Source organism: Lathyrus oleraceus, chromosome 6, assembly GCF_024323335.1.
Source record: "Lathyrus oleraceus cultivar Zhongwan6 chromosome 6, CAAS_Psat_ZW6_1.0, whole genome shotgun sequence".
Lineage (NCBI taxonomy): Eukaryota > Viridiplantae > Streptophyta > Magnoliopsida > Fabales > Fabaceae > Lathyrus > Lathyrus oleraceus.
The window spans coordinates 443,283,840-443,296,882 of NC_066584.1; the positions used below are offsets into that span (position 1 = coordinate 443,283,840).

A 13,043-nucleotide genomic window follows, 5' to 3' on the forward strand; every position below is an offset into this window, starting at 1 on the left:
GATTTAGAGGAAGAGATCTATATGAAACAACCCAGTGGTTTTCAAGTTAAAGGAAAAGAAGATCATGTGTGTAGATTAATAAAGACTTTATATGGGTTGAAGCAAGCTCCAAGGAAGTGGTACAAGAAGTTTGAGTTTATTATGTGTTATCAAGGATACCAGAAGACTACTTTAGATCATTGCGTATTTGTTAGAAAATTTTCTAATGATGACTTCATTATCCCGTTGTTATATATTAATGATATACTTATTATAGAGAAAATTATTTCCAATATTAACAAGTTAAAGCAACAATTGGGAGAGTCATTTTCCAAGAAAGACATGTGAGCAGCTAAATAGATTCTTGGCATTAGAATCATGCATGACAGAAAAGAGAAGAAACTTTGAATGTCACAAGAACATTATATAGAAAGAGTGCTAAAAAGATTCAAAATGGAAAGTTCTAAGGTGGTAAGCACTACTCTTGCTACTCATTTCAAGTTGAGTTTTAATAAAAGTCCTTCAAGTGAAAATGAAATGTTTGATATGAAACATGTACCTTATGTGTTTGTTGTGGGTAGTTTGTTGTGGATAGTTTGATGTGTACAAGACTAGATATAACACATGTTGTTGGTATAGTCAGTTAATTTTTGTCAAATCTAGGTAGAGAGCATTAGAATATTGTAAAATGGATTTTATGGTATCTTTGCGGTACTACTTTTGTGAGGCTTTATTTTGAAGGAGATAAAACTAATCTAGTGGGATACTCTGACTCTGATATGGATGGAGACATTGGTTTTATTTAAGACAAATATGTCACTAATACGAAAAACACATATCACAATGGTTGGAAAATGGATACCACCACGTTGGACCAACCGTTATGAGGTAGGGGTGTGATTATATATGTATGACGCTTTCCACCACAATCATGCGACCATAATTATAAGTCAAGTAGTATACCACCTACCACAATGATTACTTTAAATAACTATTGTTGTATGTTTCAACTTATCACAATGATTAGTTTAAACAACCGTTGTTGTATGTCTTTTAATAAAATAAAAAATGCAGCAGTAGAACAACAACAACAACAAGAAGAACAATAACAAAAAGAACAAAAAGAACAAAAATAAAAACAACAAGAACTACAACAAGAACAATAACAACAAAAAAACAATAATAATAAGAAGAAGAAGAACAAAAACAACAAAAAGAACAACAATAAGAACAATAAGAACAATAATAAGAACAAAAACAAGAACAACAAGAATAACAACAAGAACAACAACAAGAACAACAACAATAACAAAAAGAACAACAAGAACAAAAACAACTAACATTTCTAACTTGAATCCATGTTTTCCTTGTCTCATTCAAGTTGGAGAAGAGGTGATGGAGTTCTGAAATTTGTTAATGAAAGAAATGATGTTTTTGAGTTTTGTTTATGGAAGAAATGATGTTTTCGAGCTTGGTTTAATGGAGAAATAGAGTGTCATAAATGGAAGAAAATGTTTGGAGGTATAAGATGAAGTTCGTCTAAGTTGGAAGTTCATCTAAGTTTTAGGTTTCACGTGGATCACTAATGATAGTGTCTTGAGCGTTGATACTCACTAAATGGATGGAAAAGATTTGTTTAAGAACGATGAAGAAACTCAATAAACACTCTTATATAGAGTGGCTTAAAAATAAATAAAAACAAAATTATAGGTTCCAACCTATCACAATGGGTACTTTAAACAATCATTGTTGTATGTCTCAACCTATCACAACAGTTACTTTAAACAACCGTTGTTATCTATTTTAATAAATAAATAAAAACAAAATTGTTGGTGCTAGGATTAACTCGTGATCAGACACCACTTTTCAACACGTTTGGAAGTTTCAACCGTGGCGAAAAGTGACTTAAAAATAAATAATAAATAAAATTGTAGGTGCTAGGCTTCAAACGCATGATCAAACACCACTTTTCACCACAGTTGACACCTATGATCATTGTGAAATTTATTTTAGTAAATACAAAAAAAAAGTCCAAAGATATTATTATCATGGTTAACAGGAAAACCATTGTAAAATGAGTGTTACAAAAAGTCTATTTTGTAGTAGTGTGTGTTATTTGTTGATAGTCAAAGTGTTATTCATCTTGGTAACAATCTAACTTTTCATAATAGGTTCAAACATATTAATGTGAGATATCATTGGATACATGATGTTTTGGATGCTAAGTTATTAGAGTTAGCTAAATTTAATACAGATGATAATGGTTCTGTTATGATGACTAAAACATTACCAAGAGGTAAATTTGAAACTTGTTGTGATATCGTCGGCTTAACGATTTCCTCCACATAATTGTGAGGGGGAGGTTTGTTGGGTTTGAGATCCTTCCTATGTGGAGAAAGACCCAAATATGATTAGCCCATTTGTCTCACATATTTTAGTGGAGATGATCTATTTAGGGTTGAGAGAGATAGAGAGAAAATAAGAATTCAAAAGAGAGAAAAAAGGAGAGAAACATATTCCCATTTTCTGTAATCTGACTCATTAAATCAATGATCCCAGATTCGTTAATTGTCAGTTCGAGCTCTAATTTAGAGGACAGGTTCGTAATACATGTATCTAACTTTTGACCATTCAGAATTTTAAAACAAGATATGAGCTGAGAGATATCTGCTTCGCATTGAAGCTGCAAATTTGGATAATTTTTTCAGCATTTTGATTCTTATTTGTAAGCTAGTTTGCTTTGTGATTTGTGGTCGTTAGCACGAATTTATGAATCACTTTAAGACTCTCTTCTAACCTTTATTGATTATAGTAAAGCTATTTATTTGATCTCGAGGATTCTTGGTTTTTAATCTCATATTCAAGAGTTTTCACGTTAAAATATCGGTGTTCTTTTGTGTCTTTATTTGTTCGATTTATCATCTTATATTTGTTGTTGATCCTCAAGGTTCCTACAAGTGTGGGAAATTTTATATTTGATGTGTATTTGTCCGTTATTGTGTCTTAATTTTCCATCGAGAATAGGTTGTGCTGAGTTAGGCTTTGCCAAGCCTGAGCATGGACTGCTAAAAATTCCAAAGCCTAAGTCTGGCCTATGGCCTATGATCCGTTGTTGCACACGGGTCAAAAACGAGTTTAAAAGTGTAGTAAAACGGAAGCGGCACTCGAATATCGTATCACAAGGACTCTTGAATGTTATAAACAAACAAATAGAAAGAAGGGGTTTTTAAGGTTCAAAACTTAAATCGAAGATGATTAAAGGTAAAGGCAAAATTGATAAATAAGCTAATCTATTGTATCGATTTCCGACTTATCATTGATTCTTATAATTTTAATTCCCTAGCGAATTCAATCCCATTCGATTACAATACCCACTGACAAACGCAAATTGGTATTATATGATGTATGTTCCTAATTTCCGAATTAAGCAAACGGATTTAAGCAGGCGTGAATTAAGCAAACACGACTTAATCAAACACAATAACGAAAAAGCTACGCTAACGTGATTATAGTTAAGGATCATACAAACAATCAAATTTAATCAACTTTATCCTATAAGAAACAATCGAATTAAGCAAACGAAAGTAATCAAATTAAGCAAACGAGTTTATATGAAGAATTGAAAAGAGATTGAAATTAAACTGAAATTAATAAAAACCTCAAAATGGAATTCGAATACAACAAATCAGCTCTTTGGGAATTAGCTCTCCATGGAATCTTCTAATCAATATTGTATCATCAAAATTCAGAATTAGATTCATGTAACAGTGGAAGACCTAATATAATAAAAGGGAAATTCGGACCCTTATAGGATCCGACCCGAAAATTACAAAAACCGGCCCAAACTAACTATTTTAATTAAGTCTGGGAATTTAACGAATTATTCGACCATTCTTCATTTTGATTATGCTTTTGACTTCAATATAAAACTTGTAGTTCTTTCTCTTAGCTTTTCAACGTATATTAGAACGCGTCAATCCGAGTCTTATAGCCCAAGTTATGATCTGAATAGTGACAATGTATCAAATAACTATTTATGCTGAAAATAAAGTACGAAAATAAGATAAAGCCAAAAATAAACTTAAATATAAAAACACACTAAAATAGTAAAAATAATAGAATAAATTATAGAAATGCCTAAGTATAATTATAGAAGAATGTGCATCAAAATGCACTGATCAAATTCCCCCACACTTGAACTTTTGCATTCCGAGCAAAATTACAATTTCAAAATAAAAGGAAAGAAAACAGAACATGCACTTCCAAAAATTTTCAAGATACAAGGTATAAGCATAATTCTAAGTCTAAGCTTCAAGAATATGGTGTTAGTGAGCAACTTTTTGTGACATTCAAAGCAGATAGAAAAATAGATTACCAAAAAGTACATCAACAACAATAAGATCCTCACAGGGTATTATTCACTCAACTCTCAAGTGTTTAGATTAACTGTTTACACTCAAAGTACAACATGAAAATTAGTATTATCATAAGCTTGAAAAGACTCTAACATCCACAGTTGAAATACATGCACACAAAGATCAAAAGGACTTTTATTTGGTTGTAACATGGTCAAGGTAAGGGTGAGATAAATCCTAAGGGGTACTAGGCTAAAATTCAAAGAGATAAAAGACACTTGAAAGAAACTGCGGGAGTTGAATTTACAAAATATTTCATTCACTTGAACAATTCTATAGCAATTATTTTGTCTTCTCTTTCCTCTTTTTATTCTTTTTTTGGAAGGAATATGTATTGACATGTATTGAAATATTACAAACATAATGCCTTTTTTTACCTTCCTCTTATCCTTCTATTTTTTCTTCCTCTTATCCTTCTATTTTTTCATTCCTTTTTTTTCTTTTCTATTTTTTTTCTTTTTCTGCTAACTTTTGAAATATTATAAACATAATTATTCAACCCCATACACTCCAAACAAGACTCTTTCAACCCTTTGAATAGGATGATAACATTGTTTTTCACTTCTCGGCTTGTAATGAGTTTTGAATAAAAAAAAGGATAATAGGCTCAAGGGGGTTTCAAACAAGGGATGCAATTATTTTAGGGTTGGCTTTTTGGCTAGCTGGCTAAAAAAACAAAAGAAAACAAAATTGTCTTTATCATACCAGTGTGTACAAGTAAACAACAACATCAACAAGAGTCAATTCAAGTTCTAGAGACTAACAGACATGAGAATCACACAAGAAAGAAAGAGATACATTTTTATATGTTATCCATATAAAGCTCAAAATCTCATAAGGTTAATTGATCTACCACAAATGATGTACAATTTAGAGTTTAGTCTTACCTATCATACTAAAAATACTCATAATTGTAACTCAAAAACCAAAGGAAAAAACATGCAATTTTTTTAAAGAAAGCAAACCAAAACCAAAACAGAGAAAAAAAAAAGAAAATAAAACAAAAATAATGGTTCCCTCCCCCACACTTAAAACATACATTGTCTTCAATGAAAGAGCATAAATATAAAATAAGAGTGAGAGAAAGGAAAGAACACACCCGAGGAGTCAAGGCGGATAAATGATCGCATAAGCAGCCTTCCCCAAAGAGAGCTCTTCTACAGTCTCTTCTTCAAAAGTCGGGTTCTCATGGAGTAGCTTTGGGTAGTGTCAATTGACCTTGAAATTTTGATTAGTGCATTTTCCTTGTATTCCAGGATCAAAAAAGTATCTTCGATAAGTAAAAGTGTTGAATGAGCACGTGAAAGTGATCTCCTTTTTCACAACATCAAGAATTAAAGGATTACGGGGCTGCCTCACTACTTTTGTTTCATCTTTAAGTGAGATCATATGCATACATATGGATGAGCTAATATCACAAGTGTCAGCCAAGGTCCATCCAATTCCCTTCTTATATTTCTGCTTAAGTTGAAGCTTTGCTGAATCATGTGAATCCTTGGGAAGTGGTTTAGGCTCTAAAGAATGTGGTTGTTCAATGGATGGTATGTTTGGGGCAGCCGGAATGTCAAGAGCTTCAGCCACATAAACAACTTCGTTTATACTATCACCCTACAAGGCATCATCAATCTCAGCACAGACAACACAAATGTTAGTGTCAGTACAATCATCACATGAATAAACATCATCAAACTCAGATAGAGATGGAAAATCAAGTGAAAACAATTCAGAAAAGGTGTCATCAACCAACTCAGAGATCAATTCAATATGAAAAATAGAATGCTCCTCCGAGGGATGTTTCATGGCATCGAAAATGTTAAATTTTGCGACAATGTCACCAAATTCCATGGACATGGTTCCATCGTCGACATCAATTTTTGTTTTCTCCGTTTTCATGAATGGTCTGCCTAAAATGATGGGCGATCTGCTTGAATTTGTTTCTTCATACATGTCCAGAATGTAGAAATCTGCAGGAAAAATCAAGTCATTAACTTGAACAAGCACATCTTCCACTACTCCAATAGGGCGAGCACTACTTCTGTTCGCTAGTTGACTGATTAAACCTGTATGATGTAAAGGACCAAGATCAAGGTTATTATAAACAAAAGTAGGCATAACATTAATGTCTGCTCCCAAATCAAGCATTCAATTTTCGAATTTACTATCCTCAATGGTACACAGAATAACAAAAGTTCTTGGATCCTTGCACTTTTGGGGTATGGCCTGATTGAGGGATGAAACAATAGCTTTTTCAGGTGAATGTTTAGGCTGGATAAGGGCTGAAATGTTTCGTCCCAAATTTACTCTCTCATTTCCCTTCAACCTTTTCTTACTTGTGCACAAGTCTTTTAGAAATTTTGCATACTTTGGAACCTGCTTAATAACATCAAGAAGCGGAATGTTTACCGCCACTTTTCTGAACACATCTAAAATCTCTCTCTCATTATCTCCATCACCAGTCCTTTTATTTTTCAGTATTCTATGTGGGAAGGGAACTGGTGGCACATACTCCTTCTCTTTTTCCTTTTCAGTTTCTACCACAACAGAGGGTTCAGTTTCTATCTCAACGGAAGAAGGTTCAGGTGTTACCTAAAGAATTTTTTTTATTTTTTTCTGGGGATGGTTTTGTTACCTTCCCGGATCTCAACAAAATTTCACTCACATTAGCATTAGGACCTTTTGGATTCACAACTGTTTGGGTAGGAAGTTGGTTTGATCCTTGGGCTTGCTGCATGGCATTCATCGAAGTGGCAAGTTGTCCAATCTGTGTCTGCAAAGTCTGAATACTGGAATCTGTTCGTTGCTGAAATTGGAGATTGTTCACAGCCATTAGTTTGACAAGATCCTCTAATGAAGGTCCGGAAGGTGCAGAGGTGAAGACTTGGGGAGTGGTCTGTGGCAGGGGTGCAACTAATTGTTGTTGGGTGGGCTGCTGGTTTCCATATCGAAGGTTTGGATGGTTTCTCCAATTGGGGTGATATTTGTTGGTGAACAAGTCAGGAATGTTGTACCCTTTCTGATTGTTGCTTTGTTTGAAAAAGTTAGTTGCATATGCTTGAGGCAACTGAGTGACCGACTCATCTTGAAGAATAGGACATGTGTCAGTTGGATGTTCAGTAAAAGTACAAATACCACACAACTTTGATGTTTGAGGTTTACTCACTGCCATTTGTTTCACTAAAGAAGTAAGCTCTTCAATTCTGGTTTCTAAGGCCTTGTTGGAAGAGGAGATCTGAATGTCATTCACACCTTTTGTTTGGACCATAGAATTATTTTTGGTTGTGAATTGTTGGGAGTTGGGTGACATGTTCTCAGTCAGGGCTTTAGCAGCAACTGGAGTTTTATCGACAAGTGCTCCACCACTAGCAGCATCAAGAATGTTTCTATCCATTGGTAACAATCCTTCATAGAAATACTGAATAAGCAGTTGTTCGGTAATTTGATGTTGAGGGCAGTTGGATACTAATTGTTTGAATCTCTCCCAATACTCAGCCAATGACTCATTTCCCTATCTAATATCACATATATCTTTTCGGATTGATGCGGCCCTGGAGGCAGGAAAGTATCTCTCTAGGAAGACTCTCTTCAAATCATTCCAAGTCGTGATAGAATTTGATTCAAGATAATATAATCAATCCTTGGCAGCATCCTGTAGTGAAAACGGGAAGGCTCTTAGCTTGATGTGATCTTCGGTGATTCCTTTAGGTCTCAATGGTATAGAGCAAACAACCTGAAATTCCTTAAGATGCTTATGCGGATCCTCACCTGCAAGACCACTAAACCTTGGCAACAAGTGTATTAAACCAGATTTCAACTCAAAAGGAACAGTAACATCAACATATTCAATACATAAACCATTGTAATTCATATCAGGAGCAGCAAGTTCTCTCAGAGTTCTTTGGTCAGCCATATTAAACTCAATAGAAAACAAATCAACAAAGAATGAGAAAACACATAACTAATTCAGCAATGCAACAACAAATAGAAAAATACCGACAATGTCCCTATTAAGAACAAACAATTGAAATACGTAAAAAAAAACTATTAAAATAAAAGGGAAAAAAATACAAAAACATAAAAATTAATCTAATAACGTCAATTAAATTTTTTGAGAATTGTTTCGGAATTTTATGAGACTATCAAAACAGAAAAAAATCATAAAAAATAGAAAAATAATGAATTTCAGGTTTTTAGGATGACTTCCACTATTTAGTCTCTAGATAGAGGCTTTTGATCCTTGATTTTTTCCTAGTTAATCGACAAACAATCAGAATAATTTGAGACAATTTTCTTAAAAAAAATAGATTTTTTTATGGCAAAAACACAAGAAAGTTATGGCAAAAAAATGTTAAAACACCTATGACTATAATAATAGTTAGGCTATAATAATGGTTAAAATCTACAAGAATCCCCGGCAACGGCGCCAATTTGATCTGATGTCGCACACGGATCAACAACGAGTTTAAAAGTGTAGTAAAACGAAAGTGACACTCGAATATCGTATCACAAGGACTCTTGAATGTTATAACCAAACGAATAGAAAGAAAGGGTTTTTAAGGTTCAAAACTTAAATCGAAGATGATTAAAGGTAAAGGCAAAATTGATAAATAAGCTAATCTATTGTATTGATTTCCGACTTATCATTGATTCTTATAACTTCAATTCCCTAGCGGATTCAATCCCATTCGATTACAATACCCATTGATAAGTGCAAATTGGTATTATATGATGTATGTTCCTAATTTCCTAATTAAGCAAACGGATTTAAGCAGACGCGAATTAAGCAAACACGACTTAATCAAACACGATAACGAAAAAGCTACGCTAACGTGATTATAGTTAAGGATCATACAAACAATCAAATTTAATCAACTATATCCTATAAGAAACAATCAAATTAAGCAAACGAAAGTAATCGAATTAAGCAAACGAGTTTATAGGAAGAATTAAAAAGAGATTGAAATTAAACTGAAATTAATAAAAACCTCAAAGTGGAATTTGAATACAACAAATCAGCTCTTTGGGAATTAGCTCTCCATGGAATCTTCTAATCAATATTGTATCATCAAAATTCAGAATTAGATTCATGTAACAGTGGAATACCTAATATAATAAAAGGGAAATTCGGGCCCTTATGGGATCCGACTCGAAAATTACAAAAATCGGCTCAAATTAACTATTTTAATTAAGTCTGGGACTTTAACGAATTATTTGACCATTCTTCATTCCGAATATTCTTTTGACTTAAACATGAAAGTTGTAGTTCTTTCTCTTAGCTTTCCAACGTATATTAGAACGTGTCAATCCGAGTCCTATAGCCCAAGTTATGATCTGAATAGTGACAAGATATCAAATAACTATTTATGCTGAAAATAAAGTACGAAAATAAAATAAAGCCAAAAATAAACTTAAATATAAAAACACACTAAAATAGTAAAAACAATAGAATAAATTATAGAAATGCCTAAGTATAATTATAGAAGAATATGCATCAAAATGCACTAATCAACTTATCATAAGCTTATTTTTAGGTCTGAGTCTGACCTTTTCGAAAGTCTGATTGGCCTATAAGCCTTCATAAAAGCCTATTTTATTTGGACATTTATAAATAAGCAATTCAATTAATGATTAAATAGATTAACAAATTAAAAGATCTACGAGACTAACGGTTTATTTGCATTGACTTATTCATGTTTATATATTAACGTAACTTTTGTGATATTATTTGTTTGAGAGAACCTATGAAAACAACTTAGTACACTTATTTTTATAAGTTTTTCAAAATGACTAAGCTTTATTTTTATATTTTAATTTTAAATATAAAAATAATATAATAATAATAATAATAAAAAAATTATTCATACTTATTTAAATATGTTTGTCTAGACTTAAACGTTTTTTTATTGTCTGTGACTTAGTTTTTTTTTTAACTAAATAGGCTTATAAGAAACTCAAAGCCTTTTGTATTTAAATAAAAATTTAACATGAGAATAGATGTGAAAAATAGATCACACCAGTGTACGGATCCTTTGAGAATAAAATCTAACATGTATCGTCGCAAAAGGAATGTGATTTTCGATAGACAAGCCTCCGATGAAGATGCTCTTTTGAAACATCAGTAGTTTTGAGAAACTATAAAGAGAGTTGACCCGTTGGTTAGACAGAGACATATCTGAAGGAGAAAAAAATTAGAAGTATTAAGATACAGGATGTCCTGCGTGGATGAGTGCAAATTAAAAATGATAAGGATGTGAGGTCAATGATGTTTGGACCAAATGATACCAGTTTGATTGTTGTAATCAGTTAGAAATGTTGTGGTTAAATATTTTTATTTGTTTTGATATCTGTTATATGTGTTGTTTATTTAGACCTGTTATGGTTTGTTTTGTAATATTTGGTTTCTTGTTATTTATATTTGATACTTAATGAGTAATGGTTCAAATAATTGAGAAACTTGATGACAATCTGAAAATGATACTTGATAACAAAATAAAAAATTAATTATTACTAGTTCAAACATTGGGACACCGAGTTCGACTATGACCAGGAAGATGACATATGGAATATTTTCTCTCCAACTTATCAGTCGTGTCCATTTCTATTCTAATACGTGTGCTAACTGGGCAACCTTTCTTGTTCCTCCGCATTCTTGGATTATAGAAAATTTGATATCCTTCATAAATAGACCAATACTCATTTGGAAAACTTGTGTTATAAACCCCAAATAGCTTTGCAACCTTGTAAACGTTGAACAAAAGAGCATATGCGTCGTGGCGCACCATAGAACATGCAACGATAACATGTGAACAAGGGACACGGTATGCTTGAAACTTTCCGCAGTCACACCAACCATTTATTAGGTTGACCTTATAATGTCCCATAGGCTTCCCGTCACCATGGTCCATTGTCTCCTTCACACTGAAAGTGTTTTGATTGTAGTAAAAAAATCTTACCTGATGTGTGTTGGATTTTGCTATTTCTTCTTTCATCACCTTAACGCAATTGTCTATAAATGTTTGCCCAAAACTTAAAATTGCACTCCACTTTGCACCCCTTTCAGCAAACAGTGATCCCAGTCTATAGTATGTTGCATTTACCAATGCTATAATGGACAGATTACACGTGCCTTTAAAGACTGAATTCATTGACTCGTCGAGGTTCGTTGTCATGTGACCCCAACACCGACCCTTGTCAAATGCCCTCGTCCTTTTTTCTACTGGATTATTGTCTACCCACCTTAAAGCAACACTATTAGCCATGCCAATTTCGTTATGTTAATAGTTAAAAGTTGGTTAGTTTAAAGCATACCCTATATGTAAAAAAGGGGTTAATGTTATAATATATAATTGACTAAGATATAATGTTAGCAAATAAATAGATATTTACCCATGTTAATAACTTTTTTTTGGAGATTTCTGTCCTTGATTTCTCTCATGAAATTTTGCGCAATGTGTCTGATACATTAGACATGCATAAATGGTTGATTATGTCAACCATTATTTGGATTATTGTATTCACTTTCAATCGATGCATACCTGCCTGAAATCAAATATAGGTCAGGTTGAGGAGCAACATGCCTTCTCAGGTTTTGTAGAAAGAACCCCTAACCTCCAGTCGTCTCACCTTCCACAAGGGCAAAAGCAACTGGGAAAATATTATTGTTGCCATCCTATGCTACCTCCATAAGCAACATTCCTTTGTACTTATCATATAACCCGGTTCCATCAATTTGAAGTATAGGCTTGCAATATGAAAAGCCTCTAACGTATGGTTGGAATGCCCAAAATAGTCAGTGGAAGATATGTTTCCTTTTAACAATAGTGTCATCATCTGTATATATGGGTAGTCTTTCCATTTCCACCACTGTACCTAGAATAAATTTTTTAAGTGCTAACAAGTAATGTGGAAGTTCTTTGTATGAATTCTCCCAGTTACCGTATATTTGTTCAATTGCTTTATTCCTTGCAATCCATGTTTTCCTGTATGACATATTGAAATTGTATTCAGAAACAACTTTATTGATACAAATGCTCACCTTGATAGAAGAATCCTTGTCTACAAAAGGCATTGAACGTTGACATATCAGGTGAGAGCTAAGTTTTTGATGATCCTGATTAAAGATAGTTGTTTAACAACTATGTGAGGGGTTCATAATGGCTATCTCCCACAAGTCACTTCTTTTTCTATAGGACGCCAATAAACGAATCTTGCACGTATTGTTTTGCAACATATTAGATATCTCTTCTTATCGGAATCTTTCACCTTAAAATCCACTAAGTGTTTCATGTGATATTTCTTTATGGCAAGCACACATTCCACTTTATTTCTAAATTGGTTACCCACATCTTTGTCACCCTCCACCGGAAGACAAGGAATGCGTGGTCATTCAAAGAATGATTTATCTGCACTTAAGGACATATTTGTTATATGGGAAGGTGGGCATAAAACATTCCTAACTAGAATGTGTTTTTCATCAATGTCGTCTTCGTCAATTGCTTCTTGTTCAACGTTCCTGCCTTCTTCAAATAAAGTAGTAAAGTAATGATCAACTTGTACCTCATTTTCTTCTTCATCATCCTTTTATTCAAGATCTTTGTTTGGCATTATAGTTGGTGCATCTTCTTTCGATGCATTGATTATCTGTGACATCTG

The 13,043-nt window shown here is 33.2% G+C and overlaps 1 protein-coding gene across 1 annotated transcript; it reads right to left on the reverse strand.

Annotated features, from left to right (window-relative positions):
* Positions 1 to 6,536: 6,536 nt before the first annotated feature.
* Positions 6,537 to 7,782, reverse strand: LOC127096162 (uncharacterized). The gene is made up of 2 exons (XM_051034772.1): positions 7,179 to 7,782; positions 6,537 to 6,949 (listed from the first exon to the last, which is right to left on the reverse strand). Exons 1-2 carry the CDS (start codon positions 7,780 to 7,782, stop codon positions 6,537 to 6,539), a joined length of 1,017 nt encoding a protein of 338 aa, XP_050890729.1.
* Between the last annotated feature and the right edge of the window lie 5,261 nt (positions 7,783 to 13,043).